The 27814-nt window shown below is 42.5% G+C and overlaps 2 protein-coding genes across 12 annotated transcripts in view; both read left to right on the top strand.

The window, feature by feature from the left end:
• The window catches only part of atp11c (ATPase phospholipid transporting 11C (ATP11C blood group)), a 37253-nt gene extending 34931 nt beyond the window's left edge, over window positions 1-2322 (top strand). For 6 of the 8 annotated variants that reach the window (XM_026329900.1, XM_026329899.1, XM_026329898.1 and 3 more), the window contains one exon: window positions 39-2322. In XM_026329900.1, coding sequence (XP_026185685.1) covers window positions 39-89 — 51 coding nt within the window. In that variant the 3' untranslated portion in view covers window positions 90-2322. Of the gene's footprint in view, window positions 1-32 lie in introns of all 8 variants that reach the window. The other 2 variants (XM_026329896.1, XM_026329893.1) reach the window with 2 other exon arrangements.
• A 1196-nt stretch (window positions 2323-3518) lies between these two features.
• mcf2a (MCF.2 cell line derived transforming sequence a) lies at window positions 3519-27629 on the top strand. Of its 4 annotated transcripts, XM_026330851.1 has the most exons (30): window positions 3519-4042; window positions 8551-8619; window positions 8820-8934; window positions 9326-9416; window positions 10804-10923; window positions 11135-11251; window positions 11477-11626; window positions 11780-11895; window positions 12047-12161; window positions 12406-12525; window positions 12671-12862; window positions 12944-13135; window positions 13347-13518; window positions 14049-14125; window positions 14240-14325; window positions 14454-14520; window positions 14661-14776; window positions 15346-15415; window positions 15521-15613; window positions 15858-15950; window positions 16501-16626; window positions 16827-17048; window positions 17574-17666; window positions 21266-21344; window positions 21488-21551; window positions 22766-22866; window positions 23282-23391; window positions 25329-25441; window positions 25623-25726; window positions 25816-27629. In XM_026330851.1, the coding sequence occupies exons 1-30, from the start codon at window positions 3928-3930 to the stop codon at window positions 25854-25856; spliced, it is 3339 nt and encodes a 1112-aa protein (XP_026186636.1). In that variant the 5' UTR covers window positions 3519-3927; the 3' UTR covers window positions 25857-27629. The 4 variants fall into 4 exon arrangements, 1 of the variants encoding a protein (XP_026186636.1); XR_003297174.1 differs by lacking the exons at window positions 25623-25726; window positions 25816-27629 and having other exon boundaries at window positions 23233-23391; window positions 25329-25344; XR_003297172.1 differs by lacking the exons at window positions 25329-25441; window positions 25623-25726; window positions 25816-27629 and having other exon boundaries at window positions 21825-22866; window positions 23282-23327.
• The last annotated feature ends 185 nt before the right edge of the window (window positions 27630-27814 follow it).

Below are 27814 nucleotides of genomic sequence, written 5' to 3'. Positions count from 1 at the left end.
GAATAATCTGGAGTAAACTCTTTTTTTTCTTTATCCAGATTGCAGCTGTCACACCATTATCGTACAAGCACTTGAAGGAGCAAGACTAGAAGGCAGCAAGAGCTCACGAAACAGCAACATCAGCCACATTCAGTTTCCCATGCCTCTTGGATCAGAGCTGTCTGACACCATGCCTGAACTGAAAAGAGGTGGAGAAGAGGAGGGGAAAAAGGAAAAAGAGATGTGCTGGTGTGGGAATGGGATGAAAAGGAGTCTTTTGCTTGTCTCTCTGTTCTGTCCCCCTTTGCCCAATCCCAACAAGTCCTAACCCTCCACGCATGACGTGCGGTATTTTATAAAATACCTACTCAGATGAAAGGCATGAGTTTTTTTCTTTTAGATTTTTTTTTAAAATTCTAGCTTACAAATGAATGCATACACAGCTGCCTTCCCAGTAACTCTATCCGATTGCTGTGTTTTAACAAGCAGTTGTAATATCCACCCCAAGAATGATTTACCTGCATGAAAGAAGGCTCAGAAGAGCTTTTCATTTTACTGTTCGGTCACTCTATTCTGCAGTTTTATCAAGATGTGATGATCCCATTCTCAGTGGTTACACGTTAAAAGCTTCTACAGTTATTCTTTAAATGGAATTATACCTTTCAGGAAATACTTCTATGTGGGTCCAAGTTGTTAAAGATATGTTACTGAAAGTGATTGCAATCCAGCTCAGAGCTGTTAGAACTGTTTCCTGGTTTATAGATGTATTTCCAATAATGAATCTAGAATCTGTATTCATTACTAATGTGCAAGACATGTTAATGGAAGTCATATTACCACTCAGTCCAAAAAGTGTGTGTACTTTATGTGAGACAGAGAGATACATTAGAGATGTTAAACATTTTCTGGCAATAAAACATTGCCTGGAGCATGACCTAAATTTTTTAACCTCAGCGATAATTAAAAAGAGTCCAATTAAGATGAGATAATGATTTTATGTGCTGCACTGTATATAGCTTAGAGACGTATGATAGCATCTGCTCAAAGCCAAAAAGATGAACATAATCTTGATTTTGACCACACAGGTGTGACCTGAAAAAGTGGCAAGTCAGTGTGTGTATAACCTAAGTGTGTGCAACTGTACCTGATGGGAATAGCCAGAAATGACAGTGTAATGAAAACCAGTACTTGAATCTTGTCAGTGTAGTTGGATTAGACATTTCCTGTACTATTTAGGAAACTGGTTTTGCCATGGTGTAGATGGTCACTACGGCATGTGAATATATGCCAGATCACGCGTGCACATATGATGAATGAACATTACACACACACAATAAACCATACACTTAAATGCTCACATGCACTAAAGCCTAAATGAGGTATTTATGTTTCATTACCCATTATTTAGTTTGCATATTTCTTCTCAGTCATGCTGAAGTTGGAGTGTAAAGAAAAACAGCAGACATGATTCATGCTGCTTCCTTCTGTTTTTGGTCATATCTGCTGACCCATGGGATGATGGCATGGACCGTTTGGCTGTTTGTTCCTTCCTTTAACTTGTGTAGTGCTTTCTACATTCCATTTAAACATGCCATGATTTTTTTTTGTTTCCTGTAAGTATGTATTGTCCCTTTTGAATATTTATTCTTAAATGTAATTTTACTCACAAAATGTTATATTTTTATTACATAAATCTTTTTTTATTGTGGAATCTGATCAGCTTTTGTGCCATTTGCGTTAGCCTGTGTTTTTCCAGCCCTGATGTGAACTTGTGCCAATCCAATCTGTGTCATACAAAAACAGGCAGCCCCACACCATCCCAAAAACAACCTTTGAACCAGTGCCAATTGTTTTCACGATAATCCTTTGTGTTTTGTGTTACAGCCAATTACTGTATAATACAATCTGTCAGTATGGCGATTTTTATATTTTATTATATATATTCTATTTCTTCTGCACTGGTCTCTGCTTACACAATAATTCCACTACAGTACTGTCTTGCAACTGGTCTTGTATTTAACCTTGCTGAGTGTAGCCTCTCATACCTGATACATTGTACTTGCAAAGTGGCACATGCAGTCATAACATCAAGTGTAGAATTATAAAAAAAATACATTCATGTTCATTTGGAAAAATGTACATGCCTTTCAGTGTCATTTTCTAGGAGAGACAGGACACTGTTTACCCTGTGATGTGATGTCTCATACAGACAGCACTGTGCTGAAGATAGTGGATCTAAGAGGATACAGAGAGGGGCTGCCTGCTTTGTTTTAAAAAAAAAAAAACAAAACAAAAAATAAACCTTTAAGTGACATCAGAGATGCTATTTTCAGAGCTTACAAATATCTTCAAATCTAATTTTTTGCCTGTTGAAATGAAAAGTATAAAAGAATCGATTGTATTTTTAATGCAACCTTTTTCCAGCCACTTTTATAAGAACATCTAAATGTCCAAAAAAAAAAAAAAAAAAGCACGAGAGGCTCTGTGGTTGGGACAGCTGTCCCTGTCTGTGAGGGGGTGGACACCTTCAGGCACCTCAACAGGTGTATGTCATGCAGCAGGAACACCTCCAGCCCTTTGGGCCTCCAGCCTAAACACTTCAAACCTCCAAGCTGAATGTACCTCTTTGGAACTAGTATATTAAAAACCTGAAGATTTTCTGTAATAAAGCAGAATGTTTTGAAGATAAAACAATGTCTTATAGTGCTTTGTTGTACCAGAACTTGTCAGCAGATTCTGTCTGATCTTGGGATTTGTGTGTGTGTGGGCGGATTGCAGTGTGTATGTGTATGTGTATTTGTGTTTGTATGCATTTGACTACACTAAGCAGATGCTGTGCAGTAATGAGATGCCTGAGAAGCTAAGCTGGATCAGCTAAGTGGTTGCCTGTGAAGACTCGGCTGTGCTGCTGCTCTGCCAATGCCCCATGTGAAGTCACCCAAAAAACATCCAACACTGTGAGTCACTGTGGAGAGGAAGTTACATGTCTCTGTGTGTGTATATATATTTCTAAACTCTAGTCTCTGCTGTTAATGAGTCCTGACCCATTGAGAGTAGTTGTGGGCTGAGCAGTGGGGAGTTGAGAAAGGTTCAGTGTATCAGTACGTATGTACACAATGACACCCTTTCATATTTGTTCTTCTGTTTGAATGTGATTGTTGTGTATTAAACTCTGTGCTCGCATGTGCCAAACTTGTTGGCTGAGGGTGCGGTAGATTTTCATTTTCCTTTTACAATAGATCTATTCTGTGTGCATCAATACTACAGTAAGAGGAGAAAGTGGGGATGTGAACATAGCAGCCAGACAGCCTAACAATTCAGCCTACTGTGTTAAAGTCAGCATTATACTGAAGGCATAGAAAACAGCAAAAAGGAGCATGCAGGATTGTGAAGTGAGAGGAAAAGTTGGGAGGGAGTTGGCGTTGTGTCAGGAGTACACTCTTGATTCCTGCTGTGTGCAGAGCTGACGCACTAAAGCTTAGTGAGAGAGAGAGAGGGGAGGGGCGAGCGACAGACAGCAGTGGCCAGATGGAGCCCTGTTTGTTTTGGAGTAGCTGACTGTTGCTGATAGCAGAACAGTGTGCTGGCGTTAGAGCGTATGTGGGGGAAAGCGCATCACACCCAACCTGGGCAACAACAGGACAGCAAACCAGTTTTGTGTTTATGTGTACAGGTGGACAGGTGTTCTAGTGTAGTTGTGCTGCTCGGTGCGGAGGCACTCTATGAAGCTCAAGGTCAGGAGGATCCAGCAGCCTCAGGCATCTGTCCCATCTGGTTATTGGGACCTGCAGAGGAAAGTGAGCCATTTCCCTGCAGCTGCCATCCTGTATATGTGGACACCATGGAAGTCTATAGGACTCTGAAGAGGATGTGAAGCCTAGACTACAGTCAATACTTCCCACAAGAGCGTCAGTTCTCCCAGCCTGATTCTGTGTTGGAGTCAAGGGAATGGGCCCAGCCTCACTGCAGGAGGAGAGACAACCGGCGAAAGCATCCAAGGAGGAAATGGAGAGCTACCGCTGCCTTCTGCAGGCTGGCTCCCAGCTTGAGAGCACTCTGCAGCGTGAGTACACATAATGCTGACAGCCCACTACAGACTAGCCCACTACCCATCACTACATTTCACCCTTCTCAGTAAAATGAAACAAACTGAAATGTGTTGTAACATAAGTCTATTTACTTTGATTTACAATGTTCATTTTGTAACTTCATGAGGTAACTGGAGAACTGTAACCTATAGCTTACGATAGTCAGTGTTATTGATGTGCCAGTTCCTGCAGCTTTGCTCATTGAATGGGCCATTGCAGGGATTATATCAGCTATTTTAAGCCACCACAGATGGATAGATATTTATCCAAAGTATGATTTGTACCCTGAATATCTGGACTAAAAACTGTCAGTTAGTGATGGAAGAAAAATGCATGTTAACAATTCCATTAAAAAATATATTCAGAAAGCACATAATGCAGCCTTCCTTTTTCAGGGTATACTATTGTGGCATTACAGTGAATGACAGAGCTAATACAGTGAGAAATGTATTACGAATTTTATTCAAAAAAAGCAACTGAACTTGCACAAAAAGAAAAGGCTCATGGTCTTTTTCATACAGTAATACAACTAATTTAACAAACAATGTTCCTCATCATTTGTCAGAATTAATTCTGAATGTATGACTTGCAAATGGCTGACAAATTGGGGAAAGAAGGCATAATGATGGACAGAAATAACTCCTGATAGGACTGACAGCTTCATGGGGCACCTTCCTCCAAAGGCTAATGTGATTACTTTGGGGTCTTGGCAGCCTTGCATTATTATTTAATTGAAGGGCCTTTGCCTTTTTATGTCTGCGTTCATTGTACCTGGGGCAAAGGGTGTGTGCTGGGACAGCATGCTAGGTTTCTGTTTATACCAGTTGTGTGAAATGTGAGCTTTGCACTCTGGGTTTGTCCTAATCTGCTTATAGGGGATGTAGTGGTGAGCAAAACGAACACACTACTGAATGAACCACAGCTTGATCATTTACTCCATGCGTAATGATACAATATCCATTACATAGCTTACCTTATGCTTTCTCCCTCTTACAGAATATTACTCTCAACATCATACTAAATCACTTCTGCTTCAGTCTACTTCCAGTGAATGTGTTAGCCTTCTTGAATCCATTAAATAATGCAACGATTTCAAAACAAACCTACAATTTATGCAGTACTCATGGCACAGGCATTTATGACTGTTTTTAGACAAAACAATAGAAGAGAAGACTCTCTTGGAAAAACAATCTTGGAAAAAAAAAAGTCTGTGTAAAGTGTGTGTAAAACTATAAATAAGTACTTCAACTGATACATGAACAAATATATATTTCTCTACAGTGACAGCAGGGTAGCAAACAAAGCACCGTCAAATTAAATTATTAGACATAAAACCATGTGAGTTATGATTTACTAAACACAAATGCTAACAGCCCATAGCACAGTAAAATTTTCCACAGCTGCTTCAGCTGTCATTTGAACTCTTTCGACTATTGTCTGTATGCCAAATGACACATCAACTGATTCTAACTTTTAAAATGACGTTTCAACTGCTGTCAGTGCCTACAGATTGCACAAGACTTCAAATATCATTGGCACTTGAACTTCAAATTACTATTTCAACTTTTTTCCGTCTTCTACCCTTTATTCAACTGACAGTCTAACTGCTTTCAATGCTTCGACATTCACTGACTCTTGATTTTGTTTTATAGCTCAGACATCCATTGACATGTTTTTTGGCTTTTAGCTCTTGAACTGGTTTCACCACTTACTCTTTGCCTATTGGTGCATCTACTTTTAGTACTACAATATACTGTATACAAACTGTTTAACTGCCTACACGGCCTAAATGTGAGTCTGAAATTTACAGTGCTTCCAGTGTTGATGGTTCAAATCCCTTCAGTGATTAAGCATCATCCTTGTGGCAAATCTCACCCAGCCTTTTATCATCGCTCACAGTAACATTAAAGCAACTAGGCCACTAAAGCCTTGCAAGGTTATTGATTACCACCAAGCCTTTATAGCCTAAACCAATTTACTTTTCATAAATGCCACTGAAATTTCCCATTCTCTTCTACCCTTTTCTATCAGAATGTAACCACCCAGCACTATAATCCCCTTAGCAGTAAAAGCTTTGTTAAGCAAAATATCTCATGACCTAAAAGCAGTATGACGCTAGGCTGATGTGTACTATGAACATGTTTATATCTGTAAGAGAAGATTTTTGCTCTGGAAGGGATTACTTGTGTCTGCTTTTTAGATCTCTATAAAAATCAGGCCTAATACAAGATCTATGTTGCATATAAGCTCTTTCTACATTTATTTCAGCCTCTATTTACTGTCATTCTATATAATTTGTGAGTATGATGTGGTGCTTTACCATCTATTGATAATCCAGTCACTCTTAAACTGTGTTGATTTTTCTACACAGAACATTTCAATAGATTTTCAGGGAGGAGTCATGTTCAAACAGCCTCAACATTTTCCCAGCTCATTAGTATGTGCAGCTTATGGTGCCTATACAATGCACACTCCTATGACTCCTTGGCCACTCCTCAGTTTGTAGAGATCAGTGTTCACATAAAAGGCTCATCAGAAAGCCTAATGTCCTTTGTGTTATAAAATAAAAACACTCAGCTTGGCGAATGCTTTTATAGGAGCTCTATGTAATGAAACTGGTGCAGTTGGTTATCACTGTTTGGACAACAGAGATAAGCTGTCTGCCTTCATCTTTGCATGCAGACTGAAGGTATTGGTGTGAGTCTTACTCTACGTGGTTGGCAGCAAATCTCACTTTCCATCCTCACTGGCATTCCTATTTTTAGAGTAAACAGAGATTAAGTCGACTTTCATGTCACCTGGAAATGATACAAGCTTGAAGGGAACCGGAGCATTTCCTAAACTCTGGAAAGATAATACTGATCTGTGACTGGGATGTCAATATGCTCATCAAGATTCTACAGGCTTTGATTGTTGAAAATGTGTGATTGAGTTAGTTACTATACAGAAATCTAAGGTTTAACGAATATAAAGGGCACAGATTCAGGAAGGAGCTCAGCGTTTACTACTCTGCTTAAAAGGGTGACATATATTACCTTTTAATTCTTTCCTTTATATTTCTTTAGTTGTGTAAATCACAGGGAATGGTTGATGCAGAACAGGGAAGTTTATTTGGCAGCCTTCTCACATGCATTCCATCATGGGGATGACCTGCTAGTGAGACTCAACAGCAGAGGGAGTATATCTTCACAAATTGGCAAGTTTACTAAAAACACTGCAGTTTGCAGCACAGGCTGACCTTCCGTTGTTTAAGTACAGCACAGGACTGCATTGTGTGTGTGTGTGCGTGTGTGTGTGTGTGTGTATCCTTTGCTTTGCTGTCAGCACTGCTCTAATAATTATGTTATTGGATTTGTATTTGGATTTAAGTTTTGTGCACAACCCAAAGAACCATGTGCTAGTCTACATCTAACAGGCTCGAACATTATTTTATCTAAATAGTTCACAGCATAATGTGACACTAAATTGCAGATTTCCCAATGGAAAAAGACATCAACATGATATTACCTCTATTTACTTAAGACTTGGCTCAGCTTCCTCAAGCTCCTGTGGCACGGGGTGTAAGTGGTTATATAACTTTTTCAATGTGACGGTAACTTTAGCCTGCATCTACCGTAGGTTAGCACAGTCGGGGCAATGGTCGTGCTCCGGCCCGGCTTGCTTCAGCTCTTCTCTGTTACAGACACACATCAAATATTCAGCAGGTACCAGCAAAGCTCATTACTCTTTCCCTGACAGCCAGACAGACACTGTTACTGAAGTTGACACAAGGAGTGTGTTTTTAAGTAATACGACAGAGCATGTTGTCTGTATATTTGTTGTATGTTTAATACGTATGTATATTTATGCCTTGTAAAGAAAAGTGAGTCATGTGTGTAGTCCTTTATAAGCAAGAGCGAATGTAGACACTGTCATTTTAGTCTCACAGTTATTTTTAAAAGACAACGTCCTTACAAAAGGTCATAGTTCATCATTCACCTGCCAGTGCAGTGTGGGCATATGTAAAACGGTGTAGAGGTCAGTGAATCTGCATTCTACACATCCAGTTGAATGATTCACACAGATGGAAGGCTGTTTTGAATTGCACTGGCAGCTCTGTATTACTGCTCTTGTTTGTTGACTAATCACACTACTTTTATGGCACCAATCTGGGCCATCTGCCAGCAAATTTAGCAATACACCCACATCAGTTTATATGCTATAGAGCAAATGAGTTTCCTGCAGCAGGTGCAATATGTACCTCTGCCACAGCATGGCAGCATTGAGAGTAATTGGATGACCCATGGAACTCACCCAGTAACAGTAAATTGAAAATAGTCTTGAACAGGCCAATTCGCAATGAGCCACGAGCCCCATTTTTTTGGGGGGGTTAAACCTGATAAAAGCTTTCTTAACTAAAATGTTAAAAGTATTTGGAAGTAATATAACAGCATCAGAACACTTCTCTTAAGTCTTGGTTGTTAAAACATGTATCTTTTTCCAGAGGTGACTGTTCCTGTGAGCATGAAGGAGGTGGGAGGCTACATAGAAAAACAGGTGGCATATCTGTCAGGTGATGCATTTTTGTTTCGTTATATCCTTCAGTTTATGTCATATAAAATACTGTCCTTTTTTTGTTTGCATCTCTCTCCCAATCTCAATCTCTTATACACTTAGTAGCAAAGCACTTGTCATTTTTTTCTTTACTCAAAACATATGTGGACATAACCTTATGTCCTACAAAGAAAGTGACCTTTGCTATTTGTTCTGCAGGAGGACGTGGGGAAGACTCCAGTGTCATCATCACCTTGCCTGAATGCTCAGCTTTCAGTGACATTCCAGAGGAAGCTTTAGCCAAAGTCTTTACATACCTCACTCTCATCCCTCGGTGTGTCCCTCTCCTCCCGTCACTCTCTCCCTTTTCCTTTCTGCAGTGCGCCAAAAGCCCAGTGCTTGTATTCTGATCACAGCTGGCCTCCACTGCTTCTTAGCTCAGTGTGTTGCTGCCTATGGTCAAACCTTACTCTCCAAGAGAGTCAAAGTTTAAATTGGATCAAGTCCAGAGCATGTGCCATTGCAGTGACTTTCCTGAGTAAGAGCTTAGCCTTGTAGCTGCAAGGTGCCTGTAAGTGATAGACATTTAAAAGTAGGAATAGTTTGACCTGCTCTTGGCTGGTTATCCTTTCTCATCTTCCTACTGAATAGCTTTAAATAACCAGCTTTGCAGTTGATTGCACAGAAAGACATAACTCTATACAACTGCCTCATTTGTCTTGCAGAACAAGGCAACCTGGAGTCAAATTTATCATCATTTTAGACCGAAGACTGGATACATGGGCCTCTATCAAAACTGCACTGGCAAGGATAGCAGTGAGTTTCATATTTCTTTTCATCAATGCCATTTGTATCTAATCAATACTGTTACTAGACAGTTTATATATAATGTACAGAGCATATATCCACCACTGCTTGTGAGCTGCCTGACTGTGGCTGTAGGCTGCTGTTTTATTAATGAGCTGCTGCCCGTATTACTGAAAACCCGAGCATGATTATGTCTGCATTGTTATGTATCATATGCTCAGCCTGTGCTTCCTAATGATGCGCAGTTTGAAGAGTAGCCTAAACATTTTGTTCCACCTTTGCATATTGCTGCAAATGTGTGAGTAAGCAAAAAACTGTGATGAGGAGAGGAGAGGAGAGGATGAAGAGAGGAGAGCATGAGGAGAGGATGAAGAGAGGAGGAGAGGAGGAGGAGAGGATGAGGAGGATGAGGAGGAATCCAGGCGGGAGGGAAACGTTGCAGTCAGTGGCCACCCTCCGTCTGTGAGGCAGCAGCAGCGCTGCAGCTGTGTTCAGGCAGCTGGTGGGAGCTGCATGTCTTTGCTTGGCACCGATTTCCAGGAGACAAGCGGGAACTTAACATTAACCGAAATGACTTCCAACACCATGGCTGATTGCTTTTATCGGCGGAGAGTGCCGAAGATCCGGAGGAGCCCGGTAACGAGCTGCGGATTAGTTGAATTTACCGTGGGAAGAGTTTTGGGCGAAGTTTTTGGGGCGGGTAGGGGAGACTGCCGCAGTGGCACCGAGTGTGGCTGCTGCCGAGCGCAGCACTGCGGTGCAGAGCGCGGCTTGTGCTTAGTCATGCGCTTGGCTGTGCGTGAAAACCAGGCTGACTGATGTGGGGCTTTTCAAGACCTGGTCGTCCTGAAATCTGAAACTTAGGTATCGACCAGTGTGGTCGAGGCAGGACAGATGAATGTCAGAAAGCAGCATTGTGCGTCACATGCCAATGCATTGTTGCTATGGGAAGAAATGATAGAATAATACTATAGGACAAAGCGGTACAGTAGTTAGTTTGCATGATGCAAGTGTGCTAATCTCCGTGGGACCGTGATTTTTTTAAAAAGTATGAATTAAATGTTAAATGAAGTCTTCTTCATTATCTATGTGCTCCAGGGTGTAGTAATGACGTCTTGACGGTGCGTGGAAATGGTTTAGTGACTGACCTGTGAGTCCACTGAGCTGACACTAATCACCTGAGTGACAGAGGAGTTGAGACCTGAAGTGTCTCCTGTCACATATGGAAGAGAAAAGCTTGTTATGTTGCACTGCTTTCTGCCTGTGCAGACACTGGGAAAGGTGCTGTTTGCTGTGGGCACCAGAGGAGCTTAAATACAGTTTTTGTTTTATCCTGGTTCCAGCTTTTTTATGCATCATCTCCAGTATGTCTGTGATCTTCTTCCCCTGCTCAAAGGCTTCCTTTCCTGGGAACCTCCACCTGGTCTTGGTGCTCCGGCCCACCAGCTTCTTCCACCGCACTGTCACCGATATTGGCTTTCGCTTCAGCCAAGAGGACTTCATGCTCAAGATGCCAGTAAGGCAGCTCCTCCTCAGTTACCAAACGTATGACACACCACAACAATGTATAACTCGTCTGTACAACCCTGAGTTCAATGTTCTGTGGTGGAAACAGCCAGGAACAGCCCTAGACTTCAGCTGTAAATACTGAAACAACTATGAATTTATGGGACAAAATGAAACGTACAGTAAAGTGTCAAGTTTTTCAGATTTTGTCTGTGTTTTAGGTGGTGATGCTGAGCTCTGTCACAGACCTGCTGCGTTACATCGATGAGAACCAGCTGACATCAGAGTTCGGAGGCACTTTGGACTATTGTCACAGTGACTGGATTGTCTTACGAACGGTGCGGTGCAGATTAGTTCTGAAACATATTGGGATTAAACAGTAAGCTGTGCTACTGTAAATGTCTGTGCTGTCTTTTCTTGTTGCTGCCAGAAACTAACTCTGGTTCTGAGTAGCACATTCTTCCCTTTCTTCCACTTTACAAATTTACCACATTCCTGTACAATATACAAGCATCAGCATTGCAATATTTCTGTATTTTTGTGTGTTTTTGCTTCCATCACAGGCTATTGAAAGTTTTGCTGTCACAGTCAAAGACATTGCACAGATGCTACAGGGCTTTGGCACTGAGCTGGCTGAGGCAGAGCTGCCTGATGAGGGTAAAGCCATAGAGTATCTCCTTGAGTCTCACACTGACAAGTACAGGAAACTCAAGGTAAGCTGTCAAATCTCCTGATATCAGATGCATTTATTGTTATTATTACCACAATGATATTAAACTTGTTGTTTTTCTGAAATAAGGTCTAGTTGTATTTTATAGGTACTATGTTGAAAGCTGTTCATCTAGGGTGTAAAATCTGTTTGATAGGATGCAATCAGGTCAGTGTCAAAGGAGGGCCATCAACTTCTCTCTAGCCTGGAGACCTCTGGAAAGGAAGATGATTCCCAGTGGGATGTGAAGCTGGACTGGGAGACAGTACAGAGGTAAGGCTATGCTCACATTTTAGGTTATTTGCTAAAATGTTTTTGAAAGTCAAATTTTAACCTGCCACGGAGGTGGATGTCCTTTGTCATTCAAGAAAATCCTTACAGTTGAGTTAGTTACACTGGGAAGATCTATGGTGTGTGTTTTTAGGCTTCTTGCCCAGCTCAGAGACATGGAATCAGCCTTTGATGGCTTCTTTGAGAAGCATCATCTGAAACTCCATCAGTACCTGCAGCTGCTCAGATATGAACAAAGCTTTCAGGAGGTAAGAATATCATGCACTTATCATGTGTATATGTGTATGTTTTTATGCATTTATATCTACATGCATGCCCATATTTTTTTATTTTGGATACTTCATGAAATGTATCATTTTGTGTGGTACCTAGACTCAGGTTTTAATGTAGGTTGTAATGCCTCTCAGAGCCACCAGGTTACCTTTACACTTGTTTTTTTTTGTTGTTGTTTTTGTTTATATCTGACAGTATGTTTTTTTTTTTTCTGTTTAGATGGAAAAATGTCTGGCGCATCTGATGACTCAGGAGAGGGAGGTGTCTATATCAGTGGACACGCTGCCTCAAACAGAACAGGCTCTCAAAAAGTTGGACAGACTGGAATCTAATGCACAGGTCACTGTTTTCCAATCCGACTGGGTTTGCCAAAGACACCACAATGACATCTAGTGGGCACAAGAAACCTAGAATGTCTCAGTGATCAGAGCCCCTTTTACGATAAAGGCAATGTCTTCTTGTGTTTTGTTGTTGCCTCAATCAGGAGGTGATGGCTCGAGCACAAATCATCATCCTTCATGGGCACCAGCTCTCAGCCAGTCACCACTACGCCATGGCTCTCATTATGCAGCGCTGCAACGAGCTTCGTCATCGCTGTGACACACTCAGTGCTGCTCTCAAGACCAAACACTCTCGCCTAATGCTCACACACCAGCTGCTGCTTTGTCTTGGTCAGGTACTGAGACGCGCATCTATGTACACGCACATTGGCGCCCACATAACTTTATAGTGATACATGTGAGCGTTCTGCCTTCAGGTACAAACTTGGTGTGATGATGCAGCATATCTCCTAGCCAATCAGCTGGTCGATAAGTTCCAGTCGAAGGAGGGAGCCCAGGCTGCCTTGAGGGATATTGAGAAGTTCCTGGAGGGGGCGCCATCTGTACTGAGCTCAGGACCTGAAGTCCTGACAATCGAATATGAAGCTGTAATCACACCTCAACTGCAGGTAGAATTCACAACTGTGATGCAATATGTCAAAAGAACTTAACACCAGCATTTTTAGACTGCCCACTAAACTAAAGCTCTATTTTTAGTAGCCTATTTATGAGAATACAGGTTCACTGTATCACCCTGTGTCATTTCCACATTTATTTGTTGTTCTGGCTTTGACATCACAATTGAATATCCTATCCTTTGTCTCCTTCTCTCTCTGTTAGGCTCAGATAACAAAAACATTCGAGAAGCACACAACAGTGCAGCAGATGATCCAGAACCGACAGGCTTGTCTGAGGAAACTGGCTGATAAACATGTCCGACCGGTCCAGCTGGTTGCCCCCAGGCCCGAAAACACACCACACTGCAAGTCGCCGCTGTTCTCCCCCAAGCATGGTACAGTATAGACATACGTATAGATGTGTAATAAAATAATGCATTAATGTCCCAGCCCTTATGGCATGGCACCGGCCACTCTCTCCCTTGAATGTTTTCTTTAGGCACTGTGTTTAAATTAACACATCACTGGGTCCCACTCACTAGGTGTTCCTGAAAAGGTTCTGGGGTTAGCAGGGCACCCTTACACAGCAGAAGGACCAAGTGTAGATGGTATAATCCATCTGCCAAGATGTAGATGACTGCTCTATTAGTGAGGATAGCTGCTGTAAAACCATGTGTTGTTCATATACACTAAAGACTCCTCTCCTAATGCGTCTAGAAGGAGGTTGCACAACATTAACCGTATAGAGCTGTTATCTGTCTTATAGAGTAGGTTTTAACTGGGTTTTTTCAGAATGTATCTCTTCTTAAGGAGTATGTGTGAAAAAAAAGGATTACTAATATTTAAGATTTTGTTCTGCCTGTAATAAGGCTGTTGTGTTCATGCTGTGCATTACTGACTGATTCGGTATGAGTGTCATTCACAGGTGATGGTTTGAAGTTTACCTTTGACCTCGCACTGCCTGGGAAGAGAGCATCTCGAAAGAGCCCCAACCAGAGAAAAGTAAGGGAAAAGAAACATTTTTTTAAGACTTTTTATTTATTAATTAGTTCTGTGCTAATATTTTCTCTAAATTGAAATGGAAGAGTCAGTGCTGTCCATCTGTGGTGTGTTCAGATAGAGGTGATACATGACTACCAGGAGAACAGGAGCTGTGTGTTGTACAGTCTGGAGGGAGAGGACAGCCCAGATCTGTTGAAGCGGTGAGGAGGTGGCACCCGTGCGCTCATCTGTCTGTCCTCAGTGCTGCTCTTGATGTTGTTTACTTTGTGATTCTCTTTGTTGAGCAGTAATGATGCCCTCTGGCTCTGTCTGTTTGTTTGTGTCACAGCCATGTGATGAGGGAACTCATAGAGACAGAAAGAATCTATGTGGAAGAGCTGCTGTCAGTGTTACTGGTAAGAAATGTGTTTTTCCTTTTTAGGATGTCACACAAAAACAGTGTCAATTGCACCATCTGTATATTCTATATATTTGTTAAATGATCCCCACTAAGTTTGTTTAATACATACATAATGAACTGTTTACTAAATTGCAGGGCTATAGGGCTGAGATGGACAACCCAGCTCTGTCTGGCCTTCTGCCCCCAATCCTGCACAGCAAGAGAGACATCCTGTTTGGAAACATGCCTGAGATCTACAATTTTCACAGCAGGCAAGTAATGAATGACTCATTTCACAGACACTAACCGACACTAACAACCCAGTGTGTGTGTGTGAGATGGTCAATCACACACACACACACACACACACACACTAGAACAATACAAAAAAGTATAAATCAAGAATACAATTAACATGTCAAAATGTTAAAATGTCAAAATGACAGCGTATGGCTGGCACAGTGGACTGTGGTTAAAACTACTGCCTCATAGCAAGAAGTCTCTGAGTTTGAATCCCCCTTAACCTGCAGGCTTTCTGTGTGGGGTTTGCACATTTTTCCCATGCCTCTGTGGGTTTTCTCCAGGTACTCTAGCTTCTTCATACAGTCCAAAGACATGCAGGTTAGGCTGATTAGTGACTCCAAGGTGTGAATGTCAGCCATCTGACTCCAGACAGTAGGAAAAAGTGGTAGATACCGGATGGAATAATATTGTATTGTTGATTGAGCAAAAGCAGCAACATTTACATTGTACTTGAATTGGTATAAAATGCTACCACCACTGCTGATACTTCAGCAATAAACTGTTTTGAGATCTAATTCTTGGCCTCTCATCTGTCTAGGGTTTTTCTTCAGGACCTGGAAGCATGCCTGGAGGCTCCTGAAGGTGTGGGAGCTTGTTTTCTGGAGCGGGTGAGATGATAAATGTTTAGGTTGTATAGATTCCTTATATTTGATACTTTCTGCATATCTTGTTTCCATATTTTTCAATAAGATTTTTCTTTCATGTCTTCCCAGAAAGAAAGTTTCCAGATGTATGAATGCTACTGTCAGAATAAGCCACGTTCTGAGGCGCTGTGGAGACAATTCTCAGACTGTGCTTTCTTTCAGGTAAGTTTTGCTATGATTTCCTTTTTGCTAAACAATGTTGTCAGAATCATTCACTGTTTTGGTGATGTGCGATCTGTTTACAATCTTTTCAATTTAAAAAAAAAAAAAAAAAAATGTATGTCTACATTTAAAAAAAAAAAAAGTGATTAATTCTACTGAGCTAAAACAAACTTTATCCTCGCACAGTACAGTTAAAAGTTAACAGTTAACATTCGTTGTGGTTTAATTTGTCATCTCTGTGAAGGAGTGTCAAAAAAAGCTGGAGCACAAACTGGGCCTGGATTCGTACCTGTTGAAACCAGTTCAGCGCCTCACCAAATACCAGCTGCTGCTTAAGGTTAGACATAGAGCATCATATCACACAAATACAGTCAGCTACACTGTAGTATGTAGGTGAAATTGGGAATTACATGTTAAATTTTACATTTGACTGGTCCCAAATGCATAGTTGAGGATTTTGCTTATGATACACACATTACTCACTAGTAGTGAAGCTTGAACACAGATATCACAGCAAGCCAGCACCTTCAGAAATGGAAAATATATTAAGCCATCAAAATATTTTTATTGTACTTAACATTGCATTTCTAGCACTAAAATGTTCAACAGATATAACAGCTGCCTAAAATTAGTTTCTTATTTCTGCCAGTTTGTTAGGATACATTAACTAGAAATACATGTGTAGACTGAGCTAATGTCCATGCATTAACAGTACTACCAGTTTCCAGACCCCCTTTTATAAATGTTTACAAAACCACATGCATGTCTATGTGTCTAACCACTAGAGGGCACTGCTTCTCTATTATATTTTTTTTGTGTCAGGTTGTATGTATTTATATGTGGATGTATTTGCCAGCACAGCTGTTGTCTCGTGTGTGTCTTCTAAGGAGCTGCTAAAATACAGTACGGATTGTGAAGGGACCTCAGCGCTACAGGGGGCGCTAACAGCCATGCTGGACCTGCTCAAATCAGTCAATGACTCCATGCATCAGATAGCTATCACAGGTTATGAGGTAGGCACCACGATGGGATAATGGTTACCACTGTTGCCTCCTAGCAAGAAGGTTCCTGGGTAGAAACCTGTGTGAAGTTTGCATATTCTCCATGTGCACAGGAAGAACATGCAAATAATACATAACTATAAAGGTGCCCTATATTTTACAGAAAATAACTTGGTGCTTACACACATATTCTCCCTTTCCATTATATGCAGGGAGACATTTGCGAGCTGGGCCGGGTGTTGATGCAGGGCTCCTTCAGTGTGTGGATCAGCCATAAGAAAGGTCCCACACGCATGAAGGAGCTGGCTCGCTTCAAGCCGATGCAGAGACATCTGTTCTTGTATGAGAGAGCGCTGCTCTTCTGCAAGCGGAGGGAGGAACACGGGGACGGCTGTGATAAGACCCCGTCGTACAGCTTCAAGCACTGTCTCAAGGTTTTTCTGCTTCTTCGTATGTGTGCATCATACAGGAAACACCAGTTGCGTCCTGTGGTCAAAACAGGTTCTGAATATGTTAAAATATTTTTTGACCACAAATACCAAATTATTCTCTTATTATTATATACATTAGGTCCATACTTGTACTCCTTCCAAAAATTGCACTACCACAATACTAACACCTTAATATAAAAAAAAGGTTAATTTGGTTAAAGTTAGGTTTTAGCACTACATGGATGATCTACTGGTAACACATTAGTTCATACTGGTGTTTGTGTTATCTTTTTTATTTATGTGTTGATGTGTGGAGGCTGTCCCACCAACAGCTGCTGATCTTGATTTATTATTGAGTGTGTGTGGAGGATGCAGCTGCACAGCGGAAGTGTGATCCTCAAGTGTGTGTGTTTTTTTTTTTTTTTTTTGTTTGACAGAACCGATGCATTACATGATGTAAGTCTGATGTACACAGTGCTGTTCGTGCTGCCTGCGTATCAGTGTAAACACTGTCTTTCTTTTTGGCAGATGACTGCTGTGGGCATCACAGAGAACATCAAGGGAGATGTGAAAAAGTTTGAGATCTGGTACAGTGGCAGGGAGGAAGTGTATGTGGTTCAGGTAAGGCAATATGTTTGATCTTAACATATTATTTAGATTCAGTACGTTTCTAATTAATCATCAATTTCATACTTTGACTGCAGTTTTAAACCATGTGAACTAGACCTGTCAACAGGGTCAGACAATAATTTGCAAATACAATTGGTAGCTTCATTGGGGATTTGGACAGAACAAGACTTTTTAAATGTGGGGATTAGCTGTTCCCTCCTTGAACCACCACCTTATTGTGGTGGAGGGGTTTGAGTGGCAGAGTGGTCCTAGGAGCTATGTTGTCAGGGGCTACATGCCCCTAGTAGGGTCTCCCTAGGCAAACAGGTCTTAGGTGACAGGTCAGACTAAGAGCAGCTCAGAAGCCTCTTATGCATAAGGATACACCAAGAACCGTAACGTCGCCTGGCACGGCAGAGCTGGGGCCCCACCCTGGCGCCAGGCCTGGGGTGCCCGGTGGCTGGGTTTCTCCCCATGAGGCCTGGCTGGGCAATGCCCGAAAAGGTGACGCCTGGAGTTGTCCGTGGTGAGAGGTGGCGGGCTGGTGTGGGCTTGTTTGTAGCTCCCCAGCTCCACCACCATTTTCCCCAGTGAATGAGAGGGTCGTTTCCCTGTGCCTTCGGGTTGGGGATAGGTCTCTTACTGTTGTTTCAGCCTATGGGCCGAGCAGCAGTACAGAATACCCTGTCTTCTTGGAGTCCCTAGGAACGGTGCTGGAAAGTGCTCCAACCGGGGACTCTGTCATTCTGCTGGGGGACTTCAACACTCACGTAGGCAATGACAGTAAAACCTGGAAGGTTGTGACTAGGAGGAATGGCCTCCCCGATCTAAACCCGAGTTTTGTAGTTGGACTTCTGTGCTAGTCACAGCTTGTACATAACAAACACCTGTTGTGCCTGTTGTGGCGGCAATCCCCGAACCCGATGGTGGACACTGGAAGTAAGGGATGCTGTCAAGCTCAAGGAGGAGTCTTTTCAAGCCTGGTTGGCTTGTGGAACTTTTGAGGCAGCTGAGGGGTACTGGCAGGCCAAGCGTGCTATGGTGGCGGATGCAGAAACCTGGGTCTGGGAAGAGTTCAGTGAGGCCATGGATGAGGACTATCGTTCAGTCTTGAGGAAATTCTGGCAAACTGTCTGGCGACTCAGGAAGAGGAAGCGTTGCTTTGCCAACACCGTTTACAGTGGAGGTGGGGAGCTGTTGACCTCAACTGTGGACGTGCCTTCCCTGGAGGAAGCAGAGGCTGATCCATCCATCGCTGAAGTCACTAAGGTGGTTAGGTACCAGGGGTGGACGAGATCTGCCCTAAGTGTCTTAAGTCTCTGGATGTTGTTAGGCTGTCTTGGCTGACACGCCGCTGCATGATTGCATGGCAATCAGGTACAGTACCTCTGGACTGGCAGACCGGGGTGGTGGTCCCTCGTTTCAAGAAGGGGGACCCGATGGTGTGTTCCAACCACAGGGGGAATACACTCCTCAGCCTCCCGGGGAAAGTCTATGCCAGGGTACTGGAGATGAGAATTCAGTCGATAGTAGAACCTCGGATCCAGGAGACACAATGCAGTTTTCATCCTGGTTGTGGAATGCTGGACCTGTTCTATACCCTCTTCAGGGTGCTCAAGGTTTGATGGGAGTTTGCCAAACCACTCTACATGTGCTGTGTAGACTTGGAGAAGGCATTCGACTGTGTCCCTCGTGGCAGCGTCCGGGAACTGCTCAGGGAGTCTGGAGCCCTCTGCCAAGGGACGGAAGAGCAAGGAGCTTGATTCACATTGCCAGCAGTAAGACAGACCTGTTCCCTGTGCATGTTGGACTCAGGGCTGCCCTTTGTCACTGGTTCTGTTCATTATTTCTATGGACAGAATTTCTAGGTTCAGCCAGGGGCCGGAGGGAGTCCAGTTCGAGAATCACAGGATTCCATCTCTGCTTTTTGTAGCATGTGGTCCTGTTGGTTTCATTGAGCCAGGACCTTCTGCATGCACTGGGGCGGTTTGCTGGGACTGGGATGAGAATAAGCACCTCCACGTCCCAGGCCATGGTTCTTAAACGGAAAAAGGCAGTTGCACTGTCTGGGTCGGAGGTGAGATCCTACCTCAAGTGGGGGAGTTTAAGTATTTCAGGGTCTTGTTCATAAGTGAAGGAAGAATGGAACGGGAGATTGACAGATGGATCAGTGCAGTGGCAACAGCAATGCGGTTGATGTTCCTGTCTATTATGATAAAGAATGAGCCGAGTTGAAAGGCGAAGCTCTCGATTTACCGGTCAATCTACGTTTCTACCCTCACCTATGGTCATGAGATCTGGGTCATGACTGAAAGGACAAGATCATAGGTACAAGTGGCCGAAATGAATTTCCTTCGCAGGGTGGCTGGGTGCTCCCTTAGAGATAGGGTGAGGAGCTTGGTAACCCGGGAGGAGCTCAGAGTAGAGCTGTTGCTCCTCCACATCGGGAGGAGCCAGCTGGGGTGGCTCAGGCATCTGTTCCGGATGCCCCCTGGACGCCTCCCTCGGGAGGTGTTCTGGCATGCCCCACCAGGAGGAGGCCCTGGGGAAGACCCAGGATACTCTGGAGGGACTCTGTCTCTTGGCTGGCCTGAAAATGCCTCGGCATAAGAGCTGGAGAAAGTGTCTAGGGAGAAGGAAGCTTGGGCATCTCTGCTTAGACCACTGCCCCTGCAACCCAGCCCCAAAAGCAGCAAAAAATGAATGGATGGATATGTTTTTGAGTTTAGAATGCTTTCTCTCAAAAAGCTGTAAAACTGCTTTCAGATACGAAGCTATAAATATAAACAAAGACCTCTTCCTCCTCACTGTCAGGCTCCTGCTGCAGGCTCATGAGATTTGTGCGCTCACTCTAGTCAAAAGAAGAACATCAGAACAACTACTGGATGCTGAGTACACACTGAAAAGTTTAGTCTGGTGACATTTTATTAAACTGAGACCAGATCTTGACTACACCTTTTTGTCACTGCCGTCTGCTTTCCAGGAGTAGTTCATGTCAACCATCATCAAACCAAACTTTTCAGCTTGTACTCAGTGTCCAGCAGATGTTGTTTTACTGATGTTCTATATGAGCAGAATAGGTACATACAAATACATGAGCTAATACAAGTGTTTTAGCAGCATTTTGCACAAATATCAGAGCGCACACATTTGGTGAATATGCAGCAGCAGTCTGAGTGAAAGGAGGAGGAATTAAGCATGAGCACAGGAAATTTGCACAGGCAGCTTTATGTCTGAGAGCAGACTTACAGATTTGAACATGAGCAGGCCAAATGTGTGCACACGCAGGGTGTACTTGAGTCTGAGTTTCCAGAGAAGGCATTACACAATCTGAACTTGAGCTCAAGAAATTGAACTCTCAAAGTGAAAGACCATGCTCTTGAATAAAGACAGGAATAAATCCCCATAATTAAAAACATAACCAATGGCTCTAGGTAATTGTGATGACTATTTTTACAAACATTTTATAGACCAATAAATTCACTGATTTAAAATGAAACAGAAGAAGAAACAATAGCACTGGAACTAACTTCTGATAAAAAAAAAAAAAAATACTGTGTTAAAGAACAAAACACTCACCGCCTCGTTGCAATGTTTCTGTTGTCACTCAGGCTCCTACAGTGGAGGTGAAGATGGCCTGGCTCAATGAGCTTCGGAGAATCCTGACTAACCAGCAAAAGCTGCTCAGAGGTCTGTGAAAACATACAGTAAAATTAATATGCCGAGTGAATTTAAACACAATGGTCCACTGACTGTAGCAGTTTCAGAGTTTTGAGAGAAACAAATCCCTTTTTATATCATCTTACAATACCTTGTTCTTACTCTTCTCACAGATGAAGTGTATCAACACGGCCAAATGCTTGAACATATGCAGCTTTCTCCACCATTCTCTGAGAGGTCAGTGGATGTTTGGATTTGAAGCGCATGATGTAGGCTAAAGTTGCATAGACCTACGAACACAGAGCCACATGCAAAACAGACACGCAGTCACAGCACCAATATCTACATTTGCTAGCCTGCTAAATCTTCATATCTGAAATCATTTCACGTTGCCCTGTTAGAAAGCTTGTGTGTGTGTGTGTGTGGTAGTGTGTGAGAAAGGGCACAGGCCCTACTCTGTCCACTGCTGTCTGGTTGCCTATCCCCACTCCTCCCATCCCCTACCTGCAGGGGCATGCGGCCGTCCAGAGGGGTCCCCAGGGGCTGTCTGCCGGGGCTGGATTTTGTCTCGCTGTCAGCTGATGTGTTTCTGTGCCTTCGCTCCCGGAGCCCCTGCCCCCGAAGCCCCCGGCAACGGCCCCGGCCGCGCCCCCGCCATCACCCCCAGCGCCACTGACCTGCCCTATCGCTCAGTGGTAAACTCAGCCTGGCTCGGCTCGCCTCGCCCTGGCATGAACCAGCTGGACCAGTTTGGGAACCAAAAACTCAAACAGCCATGTTTGCATACTGATCGTTACCTGCACCCCCCTTTTTATACCCACATTCTGGTTTATAACTCCCACACCCCCTTGCCTCCATTGTATTTCTAACATGGTTTTAAAATCGTCTCTTAGTTCTGCATTTCAGATTTGCTATTTTGCATGTAATGCAAAGGGCAAACAAAAAAGTTTGGGTTTCATTTCATCAATTTCATTAATTTCCTCATGACAACTGCTTTTTAAGCTGGGGCTTGTTTTTTGAGGTCTGATAACGCTACTGCTGAAATTGCTTTCCAGAAACATTATCACATAGTATCTAATAATAGTAGCCAAATGATTAAAAAATTGGATCTTGATGAATTAAGAGTACATCTTCCCTTGTGTTGACACATGGAACCATGTGTGGTCTGTGAGTCCTACCTCCAACCTTTTACAGAGGAGCTTGCACATGGCTGCTCTGTGTCTGGCTGAAGCCTGAATGATTGTGGATATGTGAGAAACAACAGGACAGAGTTGTTCTTTGACACAGGTCTGGGGCTAGCTTTACCGTTTCCTCCTTTTTTTTAGGTGTAGAGCAGATTCAGGAAGTGACAGCTGACCCTAGATCGTGTGAATGAGGATGACCTCTGTCCTGATTCTGTCTGCTAACTATGTACAGCATTAGTCATCTGTTGTTTTGTGTTGTTCTCCTAGCAAGCAGCAGAGGGCGTCAGTGAGCTCTGAGGACACCGAGTCAGGGAGGAGCAGCCCAGATCCCCAACCCCACTCCTCTAAACACCAGCACAACCGCAGGAGTAAGTAAATCTCATCTATATATATGTTTACCGATAAGTCACAATGAAGTAGATACTAACTAAAGCACAAATAATGTTAAGGGTATTGATGGAAATTATATTTATTGCACACTATGGCTTTTTTTTCCTCTATAATCTCTGATGTAGATAATTGAACTTCTCCCCCCTCAGCAGTTCAGGTGTACTTTGAGCTAATCAACCAGGTACAATGAAGAATATGGGGGGGGGGGGGGAGTCAAACTACTGAGATTAGTCTTTGATTCTACGTTCTTGTTGACTTTTACCAGAAAGTGACACAGGTCATTATAATGTCTAAAGAGTTACTAAGTATCTACATGGTGCCTTTAAGGTGTCTTGTTTTGACAGATGCATTGATCAGTACCTCTTAACAGCCAAAGCCATGTCTGTGTCCAAGGTTGGCCTGGCGCTCATCACTCAGGAGACATGTGCGAGGGTCTGGAGGGGTGGCCTCAAGGTCGGGAGGCTTTCCACCCGTCTGACAAGGAGGAGGTTTTGGTGCAGCTGGTGAGAAGGAAAACAGTCAGATTAGATACAGTACAGTATTTGACAGAATTTGACATCTAATATAATCTCCACCTATCCTCTAAGATTACCAGGTAACAAATTCATCTCTAATGGAATAGTTTCTCTTACAGTAGGATCATTCCGTTTAATTGACATACAGTGGGTACGGAAAGTATTCAGACCCCTTTAAATTTTTCACTCTTTGTGTCATTGCAGCCATTTGCCAAAATCAAAAAAGTTCATTTTATTTCTCATTAATGTACACTCAGCACCCCATCTTGACAGAAAAAACCAGAAATGTAGACATTTTTGCAAATTTATTAAAAAAGAAAAACTGAAATATCACATGGTCATAAGTATTCAGACCCTGTGCTCAGTATTGAGTAGAAGCACCCTTTTGAGCTAGTACAGCCATGAGTCTTCTTGGGAATGATGCAACAAGTTTTTCACACCTGAATTTGGGGATCCTCTGCCATTCTTCCTTGCAGATCCTCTCCAGTTCTGTCAGGTTGGATGGTGAACGTTGGTGGGCAGCCATTTTCAGGTCTCTCCAGAGATGCTCAATTGGGTTTAGGTCAGGGCTCTGGCTGGGCCAGAACGGTCACAGAGTTGTTCCGAAGCCACTCGTTTGTTATTTTAGCTGTGTGCTTAGGGTCATTGTCCTGTTGAAAGGTGAACCTTCGGCCCAGTCTGAGGTCCTGAGCACTCTGGAAGAGGTTTTCTTCCAGGATATCTCTGTACTTGGCCGCATTCATCTTTCCTTGAATTGCAACCAGTCATCCTGTCCCTGCAGCTGAAAAACACCCCCACAACATGATGCTCCCACCACCATGTTTCACTGTAGCGATTGTATTGGGCAGGTGATGAGCAGTGCCTGGTTTTCTCCACACATACCGCTTAGAATTAACGCCAAAAAGTTCAATCTTGGTCTCATCAGACCAGAGAATCTTATTTCTCATAGTCTGGGAGTCCTTCATGTGTCTTTTGGCAAACTCTATGCTGGCTTTCATGTGTCTTGCACAGAGGAGAGGCTTCCGTCAGGCCACTCTGCCATAAAGCCCCGACTGGTGGAGGGCTGCAGTGACTTTGTGGAACTTTCTCCCATCTCCCTACTGCATCTCTGGAGCTCAGCCACAGTGATCTTTGGGTTCTTCTTTACCTCTCTCACCAAGGCTCTTCTCCCACGATCGCTCAGTTTGGCTGGACGGCCAGGTCTAGGAAGAGTTCTGGTCGTCCCAAACTTTTTCCATTTGAGGATTATGGAGGCCACTGTGCTCTTAGGAACCTTGAGTGCTGCAGAAATTCTTTTGTAACCTTAGCCAGATCTGTGCCTTGCCACAATTCTGTCTCTGAGCTCCTTGGGCAGTTCCTTCGACCTCATGATTCTCATTTGCTCTGACATGCACTGTGAGCTGTAAGGTCTTATATAGACAGGTGTGTGCCTTTCCTAATCAAGTCCAATCAGTTTAATTAAACACAGCTGGACTCCAATGAAGGAGCAGAACCATCTCAAGGAGGATCAGAAGAAATGGACAGCATGTGAGTTAAATATGAGTGTCACTGCAAAGGGTCTGAATACTTATGACCATGTGATATTTCAGTTTTTCTTTTTTAATAAATTTGCAAAAATTTCTACATTTCTGGTTTTTTCTGTCAAGATGGGGTGCTGAGTGTACATTAATGAGAAATAAAATGAACTTTTTTGATTTTGGCAAATGGCTGCAATGACACAAAGAGTGAAAAATTTAAAGGGGTCTGAATACTTTCCGTACCCATCCACTCACTTTTCTGAACTTTTTAAATTCTATTTTATGGCATTTTGCTTAATACTGATCCTGTTTTGAGATTTTATCGTTAATCATGCCTTCTTATGCTGCACTTTAATAATTATTCTGTATAAATATATGTTTTCTTACTTTGTTTTCGTTCTTTGATAGTCTCCAGGCAGATACAGGGCTTTGGCTGACTGTCTCAGAAATGGACCAGACAGCATTACCATCAAACGTGAAGATGTGATCCAACTGCAGTATGAAGACAACAAGGGTCGCTGGTCAGTTTTCAGCCTTTTGACAAGACAATTGTTTAAGAAACTTGTTTTATCAAAATGAATGATAAAAACTGTAAAAAAAAAAAATGTAAAGCTAAACCTGGTCATGTTTATTTCCATCGTTTTTCTGCTTTTTTTTCTTCTGCCATCTCAACCCACCCCTCACTATTTCCTAATCCTTCAGGTTGGTGAAAAATCTGAGTCGGAGACAAGAGGGTTTTATAGCCGCTGCCAGCCTGCAGCTGATCATAGGTGACAGCAGTCGAGGACACTCCTCCAGACTAGGGGGTAAAGAAAAGACATTTTCTTCCAAGATGACAATATAGTATTTTCTAACTTTGATTGTCATTTTAAAAGTCTTTATATTTTTTTTGTAGACCCAGGCAACCTGAAGGTAAGAAAGCTCAGCTCCCCATAGAGACGAAAGCACAGAATAAGAATCTGATATATACCCTGTGGATGATGAACAGTCAGAAGGAAGAGACTGAGCCATAGCTGTTTCATAGCTGTATCAGTCACCCACTCCTCATTCCCTGGTGCCGCCTGCTTTTCTTCAGTAAACTTCAATCATTACTAAAAAACAAAGTGTGGCTCTACAGACCTCATTTTCTCCCAGGATTTGACTGACGATCTCCTGGACCAGTGTTTTGTGATAGTCAGGGTGGCACCAGCTCTAAGGCACAGGAACTCTTGAGACCTTTTGGACAATCAATAGCCAATTCCGGGATCCTGATTGGTTGTCTTCTTTTCTGACTGATGATGAGTATGTTGCTCTTCTGGCACTCTATCTGCAACACAGATATAGTTAGGATTTGAGGCTGCTACAGAAACAATTTGTCATTTTTCAAACTGTGGACATTTTTCAACCCTTTCTCATTCCAGCTAATATTAGTGGTTACAATATCAGTGTGTGTGTTCCTGTTTCTCTGTGTGCTAGATGGATGCTTATCCAGGATTTGCCTGATACATTTCCTAAAACAAAGACTTTTATACATATACAATATCATTTCTAACATTTGTTGTACCTCAGTGTCTTTGTGTAGTTACTTGACATTTTCCATTGAACTACTTTGCTGGATTTTTCTTACATTTCATTCTTTAAGGCATCACTCTTTTGAACAGACTAGGAGTTAAAATGCCAAAACGTGCCATGCCATAATGCCTTTTCTTATCCCTGCTCTTTTGGAGTCTCTTGTATATACTATGTAATCAAATGCTCTTCTTGCTCCTTAACCTTACCTCACAAATATCCAAAGGCACTTTAATGAGGGGGAAGGATAATAGATAAATACGCACCTATTGTCTACTGAATGTGTTCTTTGCTTGCAGCTTTACCTCTTGTATGTATTTTCCTCAATTCATGCTGTTATTCCCTTTGTTTATTCTTGAATGTATGATGTGTCAGAAGGGCTGGGGAGACATGCAGGCAGCAATTGGCATGTCACAGATGATAATGTCCTGTAAGACTCATGCGGACATGATGAAGCTCGATGGCAGCGCATTTATGCAGATAAATGGGAGCTGACTGTCAGTCACAGTGTAGGGAAGGAAGAGTGAGGTAGAGTCAAACAAGCAGAGTGAGAAAGACTGCCTCCTTGATGTAGCTGCACACAAAGCACAGATTGTTTCCCCCTCACCATTACAGCTCAGTTAATCTCTGGTTCCCCATTAAAAAGGATCATACAGCCAACATGAAATATACCCTCTCTGTTGAACACTTAATTAAATATTGATTGCAGACTTATATGAATTTACCACATCAAATTAAGGCCCCAGTTGGAGGGCTGCCTTTGATATGCTGTGTTTGATATGGAAATAAGTCTAGAAAGCAGCAGAGGCTGCTGTGCACTAAACATTTCCTAGGTTGGTAATTTATTTATTATGCTGTCATGTTGTTCCTTCATATTGTGAGGTTTCTGTGCAGCCACAAATGAAATGACATCTCCATATATTTACAGGAGCTATGCTTGACTGCACAAAAACAAGGCCTTTATTTTTCATTTTAGCTGGTGGTTTCTTTGTGACTTCAATCCAAATGCTGCAGATTTTGCACAGATTTCCAGATTTGGAAATAAATAAATAAATAAAAGCTTAAAATATCATGTATCCTGATGAGCCAAGTAACCTAAGCTTGTTGCTAAGTGCTTGTTTAAGATGAAAATGCATGGCAACTGAACAAAGAGCAGGTTTGTATTAGTCACTGTCTTAAACTGACTTCTTTTTGTACGACTTCAGTTCTGTAAAAGATAAATAAAAATAAACTATTTATTGCAATTGTTTTGGTAACTGACGTAATTCAAAACATACACTGCTCCAAGATGGGGCAGTATGTTTGGCTGAAAGCTAAAACTACTTTCATGCATCCTAACTTTATCT

Source organism: Mastacembelus armatus, chromosome 10, assembly GCF_900324485.2.
Source record: "Mastacembelus armatus chromosome 10, fMasArm1.2, whole genome shotgun sequence".
Lineage (NCBI taxonomy): Eukaryota > Metazoa > Chordata > Actinopteri > Synbranchiformes > Mastacembelidae > Mastacembelus > Mastacembelus armatus.
The sequence above is the reverse complement of the archived record's forward strand: the minus strand, read 5'-3'. Positions and strand labels throughout refer to the sequence as shown.